General features: G+C 36.6%; 2 protein-coding genes across 5 annotated transcripts; one reads left to right on the forward strand and one right to left on the reverse strand.

Annotated features, from left to right (window-relative positions):
- The first annotated feature begins 776 nt into the window (after positions 1 to 776).
- LOC130960375 (dol-P-Glc:Glc(2)Man(9)GlcNAc(2)-PP-Dol alpha-1,2-glucosyltransferase) lies at positions 777 to 6,050 on the forward strand. Of its 2 annotated transcripts, XM_057885754.1 has the most exons (9): positions 777 to 984; positions 1,185 to 1,280; positions 1,392 to 1,480; positions 2,575 to 2,905; positions 3,701 to 3,971; positions 4,105 to 4,242; positions 4,324 to 4,531; positions 5,101 to 5,243; positions 5,355 to 6,047. In XM_057885754.1, the coding sequence occupies exons 2-9, from the start codon at positions 1,191 to 1,193 to the stop codon at positions 5,612 to 5,614; spliced, it is 1,530 nt and encodes a 509-aa protein (XP_057741737.1). In that variant the 5' UTR covers positions 777 to 984; positions 1,185 to 1,190; the 3' UTR covers positions 5,615 to 6,047. The 2 variants fall into 2 exon arrangements, with proteins under 2 accessions (XP_057741737.1, XP_057741738.1); XM_057885755.1 differs by lacking the exon at positions 777 to 984 and having other exon boundaries at positions 1,392 to 2,112; positions 5,355 to 6,050.
- Positions 6,051 to 6,729: 679 nt separating this feature from the next.
- Positions 6,730 to 9,258, reverse strand: LOC130960245 (mitochondrial import inner membrane translocase subunit TIM14-3-like). Of its 3 annotated transcripts, none has more exons than XM_057885596.1 (5): positions 8,999 to 9,258; positions 8,846 to 8,917; positions 8,519 to 8,595; positions 7,828 to 8,000; positions 6,730 to 7,184 (listed from the first exon to the last, which is right to left on the reverse strand). In XM_057885596.1, exons 3-5 carry the CDS (start codon positions 8,519 to 8,521, stop codon positions 7,028 to 7,030), a joined length of 333 nt encoding a protein of 110 aa, XP_057741579.1. In that variant the 5' UTR covers positions 8,522 to 8,595; positions 8,846 to 8,917; positions 8,999 to 9,258; the 3' UTR covers positions 6,730 to 7,027. The 3 variants fall into 3 exon arrangements, with proteins under 3 accessions (XP_057741579.1, XP_057741578.1, XP_057741580.1); XM_057885595.1 differs by having other exon boundaries at positions 8,846 to 8,924; XM_057885597.1 differs by lacking the exon at positions 8,846 to 8,917.
- Between the last annotated feature and the right edge of the window lie 10,706 nt (positions 9,259 to 19,964).

Raw genomic sequence — 19,964 nt, forward strand, 5'->3', positions numbered from 1 at the left:
ACCGCTGACGGTTTGTCAATCGAAGCTACTGATTAAAAGTTATGATTGAAATCTAGCCAAGGGTTTTGCATGTCCCTTGCTCCCCTTCATCAATTTCCCAGCATGTTTCATTATGAAACAAGGGAAGAAGAGCTGCCAGCTCTTATTAATTATGGGCTTGGGTTGGACCTTGGATCCATTTTGGACTCGGTTCGATTGGCCCATTCGATTCAATCTTGGATAAAATTCTTTAAAATTGGTGTCAAAATTCTTATTTTAATTAGCTCTATCTCATTAAACTATAAAATTAATTTTTTTTCAATTTATTTTATTAACTAATTATTTACTAATTTTGTGAATTTTACACTTTGTTTATTTATAGGTACGAAATACTTAGACAATGACATAAAGACACATAATTGTATTTGACAAATAAGATACAAATAGAAATATTATGTCCAGAAAATTAAATTAGTATATTTTATGTTTATTCTGATAGAAAAAATACAAAAATATTAACAAAAGACACCACTTATTTTTTATTTTTTTGTTATTTTTATTAATTTTTATTATATTTTTTTTCAAATTTTTTAAATAAAAAAATAAATTAAACTTTTATAATTTATTTTAATTTATTATTAAATAAAATATAAAAATATTAACTTTTTGTATCTTAATTTCTTATATGTTGTTTTAAATATTTTATGTATTCTCAAAATTTAATGCAGCTTAATTGATATTTAAAAAAATAATTAATCTAAAGCCAAAATTATTGAGATCTAATTACCATTTTAACTCAATCTAATAACTTCAACTTGCAGGGACCATTGATTCACCGAAGTTCCTTTCCCGAACTTGAGAGTTGAGAGTGGGGAAGGAAACACAGGGCTAGGCAGCGAATACATCCAATAGCCCCAATATCCCTTCGCCGCCGCAGCTTCCGTCACTACATCCGCCGCCGCTGCTTCCCAATTGATTGCAACATTGCTTTCAACCTCCTACTCCGTATTTTTCTTTCCTTATTTATTTGTTGCATACAACTTGTTTGGTGAAAATCCTCACTGAATAGTGCTAAAGAAAACACGTTGATAAAAAATTCCCGCTTTTCTTCATTTTTTTTCTTTTTCATCTACGTATGCTTCTTGTTTCGTATTTGTAACGTTAATGGCGTCCTCGTTGCTTTGTTTGATTGTTATATCTTGCAGAAGAGAATGGGAAGAGTAGCACTTGCCGCAATTGTGAGTTCATGGGTTATTCTTGTCACCGTACTCGTTAATCGTGTAGTTCCTGATCCCTATATGGTAATTGGAATAATCTAAGTTAATATTAAAGATGGGATGTTTTTGTTTACAATTAGAGTATTCATTCCCATGATTTATTTGATTTTATTGTTGTTGTTGTTATTATTGCAGGATGAGATATTTCATATACCACAGGCTCAACAGTACTGCAAGGGAAATTTTAGGAGTTGGGATCCCATGATAACCACTCCTCCGGGCTTGTATGTAGTTCTCTCTTGTCCTTCTGAAATGATTTGTGAAAACAAATAATAGTAGAATGAATCTTCTCATGTAAAAGGTTTCTGGGCTACAAGGTCATGTGAAAAGAGAATGACACAAGACAATAACATAGGACCCTGTAAATCCTATGGGATACAATTTAATTTTAATTACTACAAGGCCATGTTTTGATGAGGAGGTTTTGGAGGGAAATGATGGATAAATAGTGATCTAAGTGAACATTGCGTTATTAGACAACCTGTAAAATATGATAAACGAAATGAAGGTACTAGTGGTTTATCTGTAGATATTGTATATAGTTTTGTTTAATCTATATAATTGATCTCACTTATTGAGTAGCAGCTTCGTTGTTGTTGTTATTGTGAGGAATGAAATAAGAGGTTATCATGTAACTTCAATCTAACTGTATTCATCTGCACTTTGCACGAGCATTTTATATGCTCCTCTAACTTGAGAAATGAGAATTTAAGTATTCAACTCACGCCTCCGTCAGCAGTTGTTTGAATGTGATATGGCTGTTTCCTGGGAAAGATGAAAGTGTTGGAGTTGGTGACACAGTAAGAGAATGATCGTCAGTTGTTCTTAAGCTTGTACCATTCGGCACTCATGAAATGTATGCACTATCACTCGTGAAGTATTCAAGTGATATAGTGTCCTATTTCCCAAAAATATTTTTATATGAGAATTTTATTCATGAATAAAAATGTTAGAATGTATTGATTTGGAAGATTGAGTTAAATACACATGCGTGATAAAACCAGAGCTGTAGCTGAAAATTAAAAAATTTCATGTTCCAAACCTCTAGAGACTTTGGTTACTGATAGAGACCAACTACATTAGTTGACCAATATGGCTGATTCCTTCTATTGGGATAATGATTGCTTGTTTACTTAACCGTCTTGCATTGATCATGTTCTGTAGTAAGATAATATCAAGTGCTGCCCAAAAATCAGGATTTAGAGATTGTGGGATTAATGATGCTAACAATCTAATTAGATCAATAGAATCAGCAGTACAATGTAGATTAGCATCGAATATAAAGCCTACAGTTGATAATTGTAAAACCTTTTTGCAGGTACTATCTTTCACTTGCCCAGGTTGCTTCTTTGTTCGGGTTTTATTCTATTAAAGACACATCATCTTTTTCTGATTTGTGCTCTTCTGCAATTCTTCGATCAGTTAATGGTGTCTTAGCTGTCATATGCTGCATAATATTATATGATGTAATCACTCACTTGAAACCCACCCTTGATGATAGAAAGAAAATGCTTCAGGCAGTGGTCCTATCCCTGTACCCACTTCACTGGTTCTTCACTTTTCTCTATTATACAGATGTTGCATCTCTCACTGCAGTGATGGCTATGTATCTTGCAAGTTTGAAGAGGAATTACTGGTTTAGTGCATTGGTAAGGTATATTTAAACTTTTATATTCTGAGCTATCAATACATAGTGAAAGTAGATTGCTATGTGAGTTTTGGTTTGATGTAGGAGGAATCTCTTCATCCAAGTTCTTTTTTGATATCATATGGCATTCCTTGAGCCTGTGGTCCTTGAGAGATTAGGGATTTTGAAACATCATAGATAATAACACTTTGAAGTTTCAATAACAAAGTGTGGTACTTCTTGCATTCTTGTTGAACATATTTTTTCAATGATCTTAGGAGTTTCTAATTACAATCTTCAATAAGAATAAGTAAACAAACAAACAACAACAAAGCCTTATCCCATTAGGTGTAGTCAGCTACATGGATCAAACAATGCCATTGAACTCAATCATGTATCTTTATTCTTTTGAAGTTGAAGGAACATTAACTTCAAGATATTTCCTAATCATTCCTCATTGTTTTTTTGTGCCTGAGCATGGTTCAAATGAATATTTTTATTGCTTTTCTTTATCGTTTATGCTTGTCTTTTTCCGTTTTGCTGGGATGGTTTTCTGGCTAGTGTATACAACTCTCGAAATCATATTACCACTGTTTACTTCCATTTCTGTTTTCATACAGTTTTCAATACATTCATTGGAGAAGGGTGAAACCTCTCCGGTTCACTCCATTTTCTCCATTTTTCTATTACTGTTTCATTGTTTTATTTCTTGCCTGTGATATCATTTATTAACTATCCTTTACACTGTCTACAAAGTTATGATTGTAACTTCTTTCATTTGAGTTGTGATAATAACATATACAATTTATTGTGATAGATTGGAGCCTTTTCAGTTGTTATTCGACAAACAAACATTATATGGGTACTTTTTGTAGCATGCACTGGGATCCTAGATTATTCTCCGAGTCATAGAAAGGGTATTGTGGGGAAGGCCAAATCAGATGTATGTATTAATAATCCTAGTTCAGAAAATTCTACAGGCAAGAGTAATGTGGGATTATATGTGAAAAAGCGAAAGTCTGTTAAATCTGTGGATACTGTTGAAAGCTCTCTGCCTAGGACACCTGTGCCTACTTTCGCTTCTTCAGGTTCATTTTGATTTCCTTGATGAAAACTAAAGCTCTAGTGTTGAGTAAAAGAAAGTAAAGGGCTAATTACATATATGTCACTCCCATTTCTTCATGCGATACTCTTTTTTCTTATATTGATATTATTTTGCAGGTTTGGTTAATGAAGTTCAGACAATCCTCTTAATGTTATGGCATAAGAAGTGGGAGATTTTAGTATTGTTTAGTCCCTATCTTCTGGTGTTTGTAGCCTTTATTTTATTCGTACGTTGGAATGGGGGTGTCGTTCTGGGTAATATTCTCTCGCATCATCTTTTGGGACCTTTTGTGCCGCTAAACTGTCTTTTTCTTACATATCTTAATGGAAATGCAGGTGCAAAAGAAGCTCACACCGTTACCCCTCATTTTGCTCAGATACTTTATTTTGGTTTGGTTTCTATATTGGCTCTGGCTCCAATGTATTTTTCCATTGCTCATTCTCTGGATCTATTGCATTTGTTACGGAGAATTGGACCCCTCTGTTGTTTCTTTCAGGGGTTTGTGGCCCTTATTGCTGGCTTCCTATCGGTACACTTTTTCAGGTTTGATTTAGAATAACAGCACCAGTGATTTTATTGTTCATGAACTGATCATGTTCATAAACTGAAACTTATTTTGTTGATGTCTTCAATTAGTTATTGTCACATAATACATTGTGTCTAGCAGTTAAATCTAGCATAAACAATTAGTAGTCTTCTGATGACTTCATTATATTCACTGTACCGAAATTTAGAAAGAAAAAAAAAATGAAACATTTAATTCTCTTTAAATTGGTCCTCAAAAACTGAAATTAAAACAATCGATTTGATGTAAAAGGTTTTACATCGAAAGGCTTTTCAAATATTGTATATTTCTATATTTGTTATTAGAAGACCAGACCCAATAAAAACTCATTTGTTGAACAAAGAAAAAGGGGTGTTCACTCTTCTATCAAGCATTAATCTATACATCATAAGATGCTGTGCTAGTGCTTTGTTTTCCTTTATTTATTGTGTGAATGTTACATTATTTACTCATTTGGAGCTTAACCCATTTTCTCTAATACAAGAACATGAACTCTGCTTCTATTACTGTTAATGGCTTGGTAATCCCTATTAAATTTTCATTGCAGTGTGGCGCATCCATATCTTCTTGCTGATAATCGGCATTACCCTTTCTATCTCTGGAGGAAAATCATCATGGCTCACTGGTCAATTAAATATTTATTGGTTCCAATTTACTTATGTTCATGGCTTTCCATAATTCATATGCTGGGTTAGTACAAAGTCTTCGCAAGCATTCTTCTTTTCTTTTTTTCTTTTTCATTCTCCTTTTCTCTTTTTTTCGGTTAACCCAGGTTATAACCATTACTATTTTGCAAAACAGGGAGATTTCAAAGGAAAATATGGGTATTAGCATACTTCTTGGCCACTGCTGCTGTTCTTGTACCAGCTCCATTGATAGAATTTAGATATTACACCATACCATTCTATTTTCTGGTGCTTCACAGCAATTTTCAGGATAGTGGGAAATGGTTTCTCACAGGAATTCTTTACATTGGTGTCAATATCTTTACTATGATGATGTTTCTGTTTCGGCCATTTCATTGGGATCATGAACCTGGAACTCAAAGGTTTATATGGTGAAGCAAGCGGCGTTTTTCAAATGAGTCATGTATACGTATTTCTCTTTTGGCATGTATCTTGCCTTTGATTTCAATAGAAAGGAAAACATACTGATTTTCTTTGATAGGTTTTACCAATCAGCTTTCTTTATACATCATTGTAAATATGAGTGTATTGATTTCTGTAGATCTCATATTTTGGTAGATAGGAAAACAAAATTAGATTCAGTTGAATTGGTCATATATAGGTCCATTCTATGTTCAATTTTTGGTGGCTTTGTTTTCTCGTAACTTGTTTCGTGGTGGCGCTAGGTTCAATTTCAGGCTCTTCTCCTTACTGCCAGAGTTTCCAGCAATTTAATTCCTTGACTCGAAGAAGCGAAACAATTACAGCAATGAATAGTCATTGTTTCAAGGGTGTTACTTCTTAATTTTCTCTAGAAACAGTAGATTCTTTCCAAACCCAAACCCCCCCCCCCCCCCCCAAAAAAAACCACAAAAACCTTTTAACATAGTATCTTTTGATCCGACTGCTTAAAGACTAATTCGTTATGAATCGAGTTCTATTTAAAAGTTTATTAATAAGTTGCTGCATGTGAGACTCAATATATGCAATTAGCTCTCTACAATCGAATAAAAAAATGTCAATTTTTGTTTCAATACTTGTACAATACATAACTTTTTATATATCTCATCTTAGCAATTTAAGATAAATTATTTTGTTACACTGCATTAGATTGTTTCAAACATTAAAATTCTCAATTTTCAACCCGAAACACCTGAGACTCCCTTTCATGTCGTATCATGACATCCATTGCCAAATACTAAGAATGAAAATACTCCAATAAAGAGACTAATTATTTTCATGTGAAAATCCTTCTTTTTACCATTAAATAGTGAATTCTTTTGTAAAGTTTAATTTTAATGTTATAAAGATGTTACATTTATCTAAAGAAGTTACAATCCCTTTAACTCGTTACTTTTTCTATATATGTCTTATTTTTAAAAGTGTGACTAAACGAATGGATGTCTTTGGCATTTTAATTGGAGTAGATGGCAAGAAAAGGAATAGGAACAAACATAAAATTCACAGCTATAAATGATCTCCAAGTTTATGAAGATGACAAATCCGAATCATTTAAAGATTAATGACCCCAACCAATCTAATATTCAATATTATTACAATTCGAACATGAACATTTACCAGGTTACATGATGGACAACGATATTCCCATGGCGTAGATGCAATAAAAGAGATATAATGAAGAACACTAATGCTAAGATCTATACCTTTAAATAATTTTGGTGCATCATAGCACTGTCCTACACAACTTTCTCACTATAGTCTATAAAAGAATTGGCCGCAGACTGAAGGGTTCATAGTTGAATGATCAGCAAGAACCACGTTGAAACTATATTATGAGACTAATTATCATCAAAATGCTGAACCACCACCCTTTGTCTTTCCAAGCAACACATCCTTTGCTTCATTGATTTTGGATGCCAGGTAATGGCTGCCACCCGCATCTGGATGATTCGCAATCATCACCCTCCTATGTGCTTCTTTAACCTTATCCGTGGGAGTGTGTTCTCTGCCATAGTGATAATTGAAAATCAACAATGGAAAGAAGAGCTTGAGGAGGCAACCATAAAAAAATATGGAAAACAAAAAACAAAGCGTCAAGGTAGAGATAAAGCCTTCCGAGCTTTCTGATTAATTAGCCATATGCACATTCAAGAAATTATTGACATTTTATAATTAAATGTCTATACAAGGTATTCATAAATTTCTATATGGATATTCCCGAATTTATCCCCGACAACTTTTCTCGTCCTTGGAAAGGAAGGAATATGTGTTCAAAAACCCAAATCACATACAAATTTAACGGCTAAACAAATCAATAGAAGATAGATTGATTAGTGTTACTCTTTATATCCCAACCTTCACAGCATCAAGAACCAAAATTTCAACACTGAAAGATTTAACACATTTGATTTATTATGCATTAGGCATGCATAACTACAGGATTCCAAAGATATGATGGGAAACCTCAATTTTAATTTTTATCCAATAAAGAAACATCAAAATTTATTGAAAACAACCCCTAGAAGGACAACTCCTCAGGCACATAGCCACATACAGTTTGTTTTTCCTCCTCTAAGTAATCGAGACACCATCTGACCATGAGCATCATAACATAATCTTTAAAAATATATATAAAAAAAAGGTAGTACCTTACACCAAGTATGAGAGCTGCTTCCCTCCTAGTCATGGCAGCGTGGAAACCACCTTCATAAAATTTACGCATCCTAGGTGGTCTCGCCTTGAACGCTTGCCAAGCCTGAATACTATATCTGCCAGCATAGGCAGCAGCAGCTACAGCAAGCCCTGCAAAAAAAGGTGTGGCCTGTTCCAAGTTTAAGTTTCAGTTCCAGAGCAAAGAAACAAATGTTGTAAATAAACCACAGAACAATTAACAACCACCGGTGCCGCCACTACCACTCCCAACCCCACTAGATTGAATGCATGAATCATTCAGAGCAACTTTGTCCTTCCAAAAACAATTTGGGGAAAAACAAAATAAAAATTTCCACAATCTCCACTCCGGAACTAACTTTCTATGCTAGAAAACCCTAAACTTCAAATTACAAATAAATTTCAGCTTGTGATTCTCAAAACATGAATTTGAAACCCTATGCTTCCAAACCAACAACACGATATCATCCATACTCCCACATGTTAACTGAATTAGAGCTTGAAATATCTAAAGTTTCAAGAATGCAATCTTGCAAAGTCATCTCATCACTATCTAACACCAAAAATAAAAAACAGTGCTTCCTCATGGAAACCTAGTTTTATTTAGAACAAGCTCGAAGATTAGGTTACAAAAATAATAAATTTGACAAATAACGAATGAGGGCATACCATAATAGTGGTTGTACCCTTCAATCAAGATGTCTAAAAAGCGTGAACTCCGTGCCAAAATTAAGTCTTCAGGAAGCCTGCGGAGAATAAAATGAAAATAAGATCTTTGTGGAACTTTTAAGTTTTAATATATTTCTAATAGCCTTCTCAGCATGATTAATTACTCACAATACAACAACAAGAACAACAACACAGCAGTTATATCTTATATCTACTCACCCAATTCAATAATTTCCTTCCATCTAACCTAAATTTTTCCCCCTATAAAAAATAAATAAAAAAAAATATATTTCAAAACACAGCAAGCAGATTTTCACAACACCGGACCTTCAGTTTGAAACAACTTGATTCAGCGGCATCAACTTCTCTACAATACCCCGAATTCCCTTTGCGGTCCACCTATGAACTTCCAAGGATAATAACTATTTCAACAGATAGGAGGGGAAAATTTCAGAAAATCAAAATAGTAAGAGGCATTACTGTGGTGGAGACGCGGCGGCGTGGAGCTGAAATCGAGTGGCCGACGGTGGCTGATTGGAGGCTGTGATTTTCTCGGGTTTTTTGTGCAGATTGTGATCGAACAAGGCAGAGTTAGGGTTTTTATTGTAAATATTTTTCTTTCATGGGTTTACGTACGATCTCTCCTTTTTTATATCTAATTTTCTATAAATCCATTCGTTTCTCTAGTTGCGTACTTGCGCAGCTTAATACGAAAATAATAAGACACTTGATTTTTCTAGAGTGTTCTTTCTTCTCATTATGAATGTTTTCTTTCGATTTTTTATATAAATTAAAAAAATCATTATTTTCAAAAAAAAAATATAAGAACAGTATTTATAAATACGATTTTTATTGGAGATTGCATGTAGTTAGTCCAATAAATAACTAATTGTACTAATTTGTCCAGTATTTAAGCAAATTGGAATCGATACGTATCTTATACCTTGGCCACCGAAGCAATCTCAAATATCTCAAAATACAATGATAAAGTCGGATTCAAAGTTTAAATATTCAAACAAAATCAGCAAATTAAACTTGCCATGAATGGCACTCAAATAACCGACCAGAAACCTTGGACTTAGCCACACAACGGGTAAAACACTCATCTATAAAACCGAGCATACAGCCTCGAAAAAAGATCAGGTTCTGCTTTGAGTTTTATATTACTTTGATCATACTTATTAAGCCTTCTATTGACTTGAGCGTCGGAGTATCTTTTACAGGTATTTTCGCCACGGTGTTTTGGTCAAGACCGACGTATAACTCTCCAGCAGAGACAGTACAGTACCCGAAAACGCTATAACTCGGCGATCCTTACCGGGACGAACCACTTGGCGCCTACCGTGGGGCCGGAATTTATCTAACCCCACTATTTTCTTTGCCTAGTTTTTACTTTTTTTTGCAGGATTATTAATCCTCAAGCATGGCAGATAACGGGGTCCAACAGTCCATGCAGGCCGAACTCTCGATGCAGATCGCTGAACTCCAGGCCGAAGTCCGTAGACTGGCCGATCTGTCTTCCAAAAATCAAAATGAAAAAAACGTCGAAGGAGATCCCAAGGGGTCGAACTCTTCAAACACACAACAAAACTCCACGGAGCCACACAAGACTATTCCACCAAAGGAGAACCTCACACTCGACAATCCTTTCTCTGAAGGCGTAATGAGTTTCCAAATGTCGAAGAATTTCGTGCTGCCAGCCGGACTCAAACCATACGAAGGATTCGGTGACCCCCGAGTCCATATAAAAAAGTTTCAATCTATGATGTTTTTCAACGGTACCTCTGACCCTGTTCTCTGTCGATCTTTTCCAACTTATTTAGATGGTGCTGCTTTACTCTAGTTTTCTAAGGTTCCTGCAGGTTTTATCACTTGCTTCGAGGAGTTGGCAAGATCCTTTATTGACTATTTTGCAGCTTCTAGAGTATATGTGCATGGGTCGGACTACCTCAACACCATTAAACAAGGTCCTCAAGAAAGTCTGAAGGACTACATGACGAGATTTGTCAAGGCAACTATGAAAATTCCAGACCTCAACCCCAAGGTGCATCTCCACGCACTAAAGAGCGGCCTCAGGCCAGGCAAGTTCCAAGAGATGATAGCCGTAACAAAACCCAAAACACTAGAAGAGTTCCGTGAAAGGGTGGCCGGTCAAATGGAGATAGAAGAGCTCCGAAAAGCTAGAAGAGTGGACAAGCAAACGCCTAGGCGCGATGAAGAAAAATCCCCCAAAAGCACACGGGACAAACACTTCAAAAGGCCGTTTAAGCTTAACCCAAAGTTCAACACTTAAACCAAATTCAACACAAAGAGAGAAAACAAAATAAAGGAAATTCTCCACGCCAAACTAATCAAGTCGCCTACCCGAGCAGGAAATTATCAAGACCAAAGGTTCGTGGACAGAAGCAAGCATTGCTCCTTTCACCAGAAATACGGACACACCACGGACGAGTGCGTAGTGGCCAAAGACCTATTGGAGAGACTGGCCCGACAAGGTCTCCTGGACAAGTATATCGAAGGACGTAAGACCAGAGAGGCCAGTTCTGACCGAGATGAAAATCCAAAAACATCAACTGAAAAGGACAAAGGAAAATGGGTATCTCCTAACCCACCAAGAGGCATCATCAACTACATATCAGGAGGCTATGCGGGTGGAGGTGAAACAACCTTGGCCAGAAAACAAAGTTATCGGGCGATGCTAGCAATCGAAGGAACAACACACTCCAGAAAGGAAAAAGATCCAGACATCACAATAACATTCACTCAATCCAACCTCAAATCGGCAAGCCCTAACCTCGATGATCCAGTGGTAATCTCCATCCAAGCTGGAGAACTGTTGGTAAGAAAAATATTACTAGATCTAAGTAGCAGTGCCGACGTCTTATTTTATTCTACTTTCAAGAAAATGAAATTATCAGAAAAAGCAATACAACCATCCTCTGGAGAACTTGTCGGTTTCTCCGAAGAAAGGGTCCTCATAATGGGACATATATGGTTAAAAACGACAATGGGAGAGGACCCTTTGCCAAAATCACTTGATATCTAATATCTGAAAGTAGATTATTATAGCCCTTAGAATATTATCATTGGAAGACTTGCTCTGAATGAATTCAGAGTAGTAGTGTCTATTTTACATTTGTGTGTTATTGTGTTAAGTTTCCTATGCAAGAAAATAGGATCACAACAGTACATGGGGATCACTAAGAAGCTCGCCAGTGCTATAATGCTAGCCTAAAGCAAGACTCGGCAAAGTAAACACCTCGGTCACAGGTGCAAGTCACTCATAATACTGGTGAGGTCTTGACACTATCCAAACTTGATCCAAGGGAGGATTTCAGGGAGAGACCTCGACCAATGGACAACCTCCAGCAAGTAATATTGATCGAAAATGAGGAGCAGTTCACATACATCGGAGAAGCTCTGGAGGGGGAAGAACGATCAAAACTAATTTCAGTACTCCGAAGCAACGCCGATCTATTCGCGTGGACACCTGCCGACATGCCTGGAATAGATCCAGAGATCATCTGCCACAAGCTAGCTATCGACAAGGCAATCCGACCTGTTGCTCAGAAGAAAAGAAACCTCGGGGAAGAGAAAAAGCAAGCAGCACTAGAGGAAACCAAGAAGCTCCTCAACGTGGGTTTCATCAAAGAGATCCGTTTCACCACATGGCACTCCAATGTGGTAATGGTAAGAAAAGGCTCAGGTAAATGGCCCTGTGTGTCGACTTTACAAATTTAAATAAAGCTTGTCCTAAAGATGCTTATCCGTTATCTTGCATTGATAAATTAGTAGATAATGCTTCCGGTTTCAATAGCTTAAGTTTTATGGATGCATACTCTGGTTATAACTTGATCCTGATGCATCCAAAAGACCAAAGCTAAACGGCTTTTATTACGGAACATGGAAATTTTTGTTATAAGGTAATGCCCTTTGGTCTAAAGAATGCAGATGCAACATATCAAAGACTAATGGACAAGGTATTCCAACAACAAATAGGTCGGAATATAGAAATTTATGTTGATGATATGGTAGCAAAAACACTAGCACAAGGTTCACATTGTGACGACCTGTTGGAAGTCTTCAACCAAGTCCAAGCATACAACATGAGGCTCAATCCAACGGAGTATAAGGAGGAAAATTCCTTGGCTTCATGCTGACTTTACGAGGAATTAAAGTAAATCCAGAGAAGTGTGATGCAATATTGAACATGGCAAGCCCGAAAACAAAAAAGAAAGTCCAGCAACTTGCAGGGAGGGTGGCTGCTTTGTCACGTTTCCTACCTGCAGTAGCCAACCGATCGTATCACTTTTTCCAAACAATCTCTAAAAATAAGAAATTCGCATGGACCAAGGAATGTGAGAAATCTTTTGTCGACCTAAAACAGCTCTGAACATCACCTCCAATACTCCAGAGGCCAGAAACAAGTAAACCATTACATTTATACTTATCAATATCTAACCATGCTATAAGTTTTGTTCTAGTTGTTGAAACAGGGAAAACACAAAGGCCAGTGTACTTTGTTAGCAAAGTACTACAGCCAACAGAAACGAGATACCCGAAGATAGAATAGCTGGCACTAGCACTAGTCACCACAGCAAGGAGACTAAGGCACTATTTTCAGAGCCAAAAAATAGTAGTATGAACTGACCAATCTTTGAGTCAAATATTAACTAGACCCGAGCTTGTTAGATGATTAATAAAGTGGTCTATCGAGCTCTCCGAGTTCGATATTCAATAACAATCAAGAAAAATATTGAACTCTCAAATACTAGCCGACTTCGTCTAAAAAATGACTGTCGAGATATAATCTGTAGAGACAAGTTAGAATCTACACATAAATGGAGCATCAAACCGAGAAGGAAGTGGAGTAGGCATACTACTAAAAGAGGGAGACAAAGTAATAGTCGAGCAATCATTACAATTTTATTTTACTGCAAGCAACAACCAGGCAGAGTATGAGGCTCTACTGGCAGGATTAAAACTCCCCCTGCAACTTCGGATACCTCGGATCACAGCCTACTGTGACTCTTTACTGGTAGTACAACAAATCAAAGGTGAATTCCAGGTAAGAGATCCTTTGTTAGAGAAGTACTGGCTCATAAGAAAGAATCTCAATTCAAAATTTGATAAATTTGAAATTATTCATGTAAACCGAGAACAGAATATTAGAGCAGATGTATTATCTAAATTAGCTACTACTAGAACAACAACATACACACTGGCATTGTCACAATTAACACTTAAGAAGCCGAGCTTTGAACTAACTTGTATATTGAGTATCACACAGATAAAAGACTGGAGGACACATTTTCTCGAATATATCAATGCAGGCACCATATCAGAGGAAGAACCAAATCCAAATCTCTTTCGAAGAAAGGCAAGTTTCTACACAGTAATAGGAAACACCTTATACAGACGAGGATACTCACAACCACTCCTGAAATGCATTAACAAAGATGATGCCGACGTAGTAATGGCAGAAACACATGAAGGGGTATGCAGAAACCATATCAGAGGCCGAGCTCTAGCTGCTAAGATCTTACGAACAGGCTACTATTGGCCGACAATGAAAAGAGACTGCATTGCTAAAGTTAAGAAATGTGACAATTGTCAAAAGCACGCCACACTCTTAACAAGTCCAGCCGAGAACTTACACACTTTAGAGGTGATGAGCGGATAATTTATACGCTTTTTGGCATTGTTTTTAGGTAGTTTTTAGTAAGATCAAGCTACTTTTAGGGATGTTTTCATTAGTTTTTATGTTAAATTTACATTTCTGGACTTTACTATGAGTTTGTGTGTTTTTCTGTGATTTCAGGTAATTTCTGGCTGAAATTGAGGGACTTGAGCAAAACTCTGAAAAAGGCTGACAAAAGGACTGCTGATGCTGTTGGAATCTGACCTCCCTGCACTCGAAATGGATTTTCTGGAGCAACAGAACTCCAAATGGCACTCTCTCAACGGCGTTGGAAAGTAGACATCCAAAGCTTTCCAGCAATATATAATAGTCCATACTTTGTTCGGAAATTGACGACGTAACTTGGCATTGAACGCCAAGTACATGCTGCTGTCTGGAGTTAAACGCCAGAAAAACGTCATGATCCGGAGTTGAACGCCCAAAATACGTCATAACTCGGAGTTCAACTCCAAGAGGAGCCTCAGCTCGTGGATTGATCAAGCTCAGCCCAAGCATACACCAAGTGGGCCCCGGAAGTGGATTTATGCATCAATTACTTACTCATGTAAACCCTAGGAGCTAGTTTATTATAAATAGAACATTTAACTATTGTATTAGACGTCTTTTGACCACGTTTCATCTTTGGTCTCAGTTTTGTTTTATTCTTCATCTTAAGAGGCTATTGATCACGTTTTGGGGGCTGGCCATTCGGCCATGCCTGAACCTTTTACTTATGTATTTTCAACGGTGGAGTTTCTGCACACCATAGATTAAGGGTGTGGAGCTCTACTGTACCTCAAGTATTAATGCAATTCTATTTTCTTTTATTCAATTCTCTCTTGTTCTTATTCCAAGATATTCATTCGCACCCAAGAACATGATGAAGGTGATGATTATGTGACGCTCATCATCATTCTCACCTATGAACGCGCGTGATTGATAACCACCTCCGTTCTACATGCAACCGAGCTTGAATGTGTATCTCTTAGATTCTCCAACAGAATCTTCGTGGTATAAGCTAGATAGATGGCGGCATTTATGAGGATCCAGAAAGTCTCACCTTGTCTGTGGTATTCCGAGTAGGATCCTGGGAATCCGGAAAGTCTAACCTTGTCTGTGGTATTCCGAGTAGGATTCCAGTAATGAATGACTGTGACGTGCTTTAGACTCGCAAGTGTTGGGCGTTAGTGACAGACGCAAAAGAATCAAGGGATTCTATTCCAGTAGGAGCGGGAACCAACCAGTGATTAGCCGTGCTGTGACAGAGCGCGTGAGCGTAGTTTTCACTGCGAGGATGGGATGTAGCCTTCGGCCAGTGTGATGCCTCCAGACGATTAGCCATGCGAGTGACAGCGCAGAGGACCATTTTCCAGAGAGGATACAAAGTAGCCATCGTCGAACGGTGAACCCCTATACACAGCTTGCCATGAAAAGGAGTAAGAAGGATTGAGTTGAAGCAGTAGGAAAGTAGGCGTTCTTGAGCCATACAGTATCTCCATTCGCTTATCTGAAATTCCCACCAATGAATCTGCATAAGTATTCTATCCCTTTTATTATTTCTATTTTCTTATTTCTATTTTCGAAACCATAAACAAATTTAATCTGCCTAACTGAGATTTACAAGGTGACCATAGCTTGCTTCATACCAACAATCTCTGTGGGATCGACCCTTACTCACGTAAGGTTTATTACTTGGACGACCCAGTACACTTGCTGGTTAGTTGAACGGAGTTGTGAATTCAACCGGTGCCATAATAATGATTTCATACAAATACAAAGAATATGGATCACAATTTCGTCCACCAAGTTTTTGGCGCCGTTGCCGGGGATTGTTCGAGTATGGACAACTGACAGTTCATCTTGTTGCTCAGATTAGGTAATTTTCTTTTCAAAAATCTGTTTCAAATTTTTCTTTTATTTTTCGTTTTTCCAACCTTTATTTTCGAAAAAAAATTAATAAAAATCCAAAAAATTTAAAAAATCATAAAAATAAAAATATTTTGTTTCTTGTTTGAGTCTTGAGTCAATTTTTAAGTTTGGTGTCAATTGCATGCTTTAAAATTTTTTCTTGCATTTTTCAAAAATTCATGCATTCATGGTGTTCTTCATGATCTTCAAGTTGTTCTTGACAAGTCTTCTTGTTTGATCTTGATGTTTTCTTGCTTTGTGTTGTTTGTTGTTTTTCATGTGCATCTTGGCATTCATATTTTCCATGCATTAAAGATTTCTAAGTTTGGTGTCTTGCATGTTTTCTTTGCATTAAAAATTTTTCAAAATTATGTTCTTGATGTTCATCATGATCTTCAAAGTGTTCTTGGTGTTCATCTTGACATTCATAGCATTCTTGCATGCATTCATGGTTTTGATCTAAAAATTTCATGCATTAAGTATTTTTGTTGTTTTTCTCTCTCATAATAAAAAATTCAAAAATTCAAAAAAATATCTTTTCCTTATTTCCCTCCAAATTTTCAAAATTTTGGGTTGACTTGGTCAAAAATTTTTAAAAATTAGTTGTTTCTTACAAGTCAAGTCAAAATTTCAATTTTAAAAATCTTATCTTTTCAAAATCTTTTTCAAAAATCATATCTTTTTCATTTTTTTTATCATTTTCGAAAATTTTAAAAAATTATTTTTCAAAAATCTTTTTCTTAGCTTTTATATCTAATTTTCGAAAATTAGCTAACAATTAATGTGATTGGTTCAAAAATTTGAAGTTTGTTACTTTCTTGTTAAGAAAGGTTCAATCTTTAAGTTCTAGAATCTTATCTTGTAGTTTCTTGTTAGTTAAGTCATTTTAAAAATTAAATCTTTTTCAAAATATCTTTTTCTTAAAAACTTTTATCTTATCTTTTTATCTTATCCTTCTCAAAATTTTATCTTTTTCAAAATTTGATTTCAAAATATCTTATTATCTTCTTATCTTTTTAAATTTTGATTTCAAATCTTTTTCAATCAACTAACTAACTTTTTGTTTGTCTCTTATCTTTTTCAAAACCACCTAACTACTTTTCCCTCTTCAATTTTCGAAAATATCTCTCTCTTTTTCAAAAACTCTTTTTAATTAACTAATTGTTTCATGTTTTAATTTTAATTACAATTTATCTCTAATTTTCGAAAATCACTAACCCCTTTTTAAAATTATTTTTGAAATTCTCTTTTTTTTTTCTTCTTCTATTTAATTATTTAATTACTAACACTTCTCTCCACCTCTCTTCATCCATAAATCCGAATCCATCCTTCTTCATTCTTCTACCCCTTCTTTTTCTACTAACATAAAGGAATCTCTATACTGTGACATAGAGGATTCCTCTTTCTTTTCTTGTTTTCTTCTCTTTCATATGAGCAGGAACAGGGATAAAGGCACTCTTGTTGAAATTGATCCAGAACCTGAAAGGACTTTGAAGAGAAAATTAAGAGAAGCTAAATTACAACAATCCAGAAACAACCTTTCAGAAATTTTCGAACAAGAGAAGGAGATGGCAGCCGAAAATAATAATAATGCAAGGAGAATGCTTGGTGACTTCACAAAGCCAACGTCCAAGTTTGATGGAAGAAGCATCTCCATTCCTGCCATTGGAGCCAATAACTTTGAGCTGAAACCTCAACTAGTTACCTTAATGCAACAAAATTGCAAGTTTTATGGACTTCCATTTGAAGATCCTTATCAGTTTTTAACTGAGTTCTTGCAGATCTGTGAGACTGTAAAGACGAATGGAGTTGATCCTGAAGTCTACAGACTCATGCTTTTCCCTTTTGCTGTAAGAGACAGAGCTAGAATATGGTTGGATTCACAACCCAAGGATAGCCTGGACTCATGGGATAAGCTGGTCACTGCCTTCTTGGATAAATTCTTTCCTCCTCAAAAGCTGAGCAAGCTGAGAGTGGATGTTCAAACCTTCAAACAAAAAGATGGTGAATCCCTCTATGAAGCTTGGGAAAGATACAAGCAGCTGACCAAGAGATGTCCATCTGACATGTTTTCAGAATGGACCATATTAGATATATTCTATTATGGTCTCTCTGAATTTTCGAAAATGTCATTGGACCATTCTGCAGGTGGATCTATTCACCTGAAGAAGACGCCTGAAGAGGCTCAAGAACTCATTGACATGGTTGCAAATAACCAGTTCATGTACACTTCTGAGAGGAATTCCGTGAACAATGGGATACCTCAGAAGAAAGGAGTTCTTGAAATTGATACTCTGAATGCCATATTGGCTCAGAACAAAGTGTTGACTCAACAAGTCAACATGATCTCTCAAAATCTGAATGGATGGCAACATGCATCCAATAGTACTAGAGAGGCAGCTTCTGAAGAAGCTTATGATCCTGAGAACCCTGCCATGGCAGAGGTTAATTACATGGGTGAACCTTATGGAAACACCTATAACCCATCATGGAGAAATCATCCAAATTTCTCATGGAAGGATCAACAAAAGCCTCAACAAGGCTTTAACAATGGTGGACGCAATAGGCTAAGCAATAGCAAGCCATATCCATCATCTTCTCAGCAACAGACAGAGAATTCTGAACAAAACACTTCTAATTTAGCCAATGTAGTCTCTGATCTGTCAAAAGCCGCTTTCAGTTTCATGAGTGAAACAAGATCCTCCATCAGAAATCTGGAGGCACAAGTGGGCCAGCTGAGTAAGAAAATCATTGAAACTCCTCCCAGTACTCTCCCAAGCAATACAGAAGAGAATCCAAAAGGAGAATGCAAAGCCATTGACATAGTCAATATGGCCAAATGCACAAGGGAGGAGGAGGACGAAAATCCTAGTGAGGAAGACCTCCTGAGACGTTCCTCAAGCAAGAAGGAGTTTCCTATTAAGGATCCAAAGGAATCTGAGGCTCATACAGAGACCATAGAGATTCCACTGAATCTCCTTCTGCCATTCATGAGCTCTGAAGACTATTCATCCTCTGAAGAGGATGAAGATGTAACTGGAGAGCAAGTTGCTCAATATTTAGGAGCTATCATGAAGCTGAATACCAAGTTGTTTGGTAATGAAACTTGGGAAAGTGAACCTCCCTTGCTCATTAATGAACTGGATACTTGGATTCAGAAAATTCTACCTCAAAAGAAACAAGATCCTGGCAAGTTCTTAATACCTTGTACCATAGGCACCATGATCTTTGAAAAAGCTCTGTGTGATCTGGGGTCAGGGATAAATCTTATGCCACTCTCTGTAATGGAGAAGCTGGGGATCATTGAGGTACAACCTGCCTTGTTCTCATTATAATTGGCAGACAAGTCATTGAGACAAGCTTATGGATTAGTAGAGGACGTGCTAGTAAAGGTTGAAGGCCTTTACATCCCTGCTGATTTCATAATCTTAGACACTAGGAAGGAAGAAGATGATTGCATCATCCTTGGAAGACCTTTCCTAGACAGCAGGAGCTGTGATAGATGTCAACAGAGGTGAATTAGTCCTTCAATTGAATGGGGACTACCTTGTGTTTAAGGCACATGGCCATCCCTCTGTGACAAAAGAGAGTAAGCATGAAGAGCTTCTTTCAGTTCAGAGTCAAGAAGAGCCCACACAGTCAAACTCTAAGTTTGGTGTTGTGAGGCCACAACCAAACTCTAAGTTTGGTGTTAAGACCCCATATCCAAACTCTAAGTTTGGTGTTGGCAACTATACAACATTGACCTGATCACCTTGTGGCTCCATGAGAGCCACTGTCAAGCTATTGACATTAAAGAAGCGCTTGTTGGGAGGCAACCCAATTTTATTTATCTAATTTTATTTTAATCTATTTTAT

Source organism: Arachis stenosperma, chromosome 2, assembly GCF_014773155.1.
Source record: "Arachis stenosperma cultivar V10309 chromosome 2, arast.V10309.gnm1.PFL2, whole genome shotgun sequence".
NCBI classification, from domain to species: Eukaryota; Viridiplantae; Streptophyta; class Magnoliopsida; order Fabales; family Fabaceae; genus Arachis; species Arachis stenosperma.

Excerpts from the sequence above, each read along its gene's own strand:
- LOC130960245 (XM_057885597.1), bottom strand. Across the intron at positions 7,185-7,827 it reads GCTCTCATACTTGGTGTAAG|AGAACACACTCCCACGGATA; the intron begins GTACTACCTTTT and ends TCACTATGGCAG.
- LOC130960375 (XM_057885754.1), top strand. The coding sequence starts at position 1,191 with ATGGGAAGAGTAGCACTTGCCGCAATTGTGAGTTCATGGGTTATTCTT. Across the intron at positions 1,281-1,391 it reads TAGTTCCTGATCCCTATATG|GATGAGATATTTCATATACC; the intron begins GTAATTGGAATA and ends TTATTATTGCAG. Across the intron at positions 3,972-4,104 it reads GCCTACTTTCGCTTCTTCAG|GTTTGGTTAATGAAGTTCAG; the intron begins GTTCATTTTGAT and ends ATTATTTTGCAG.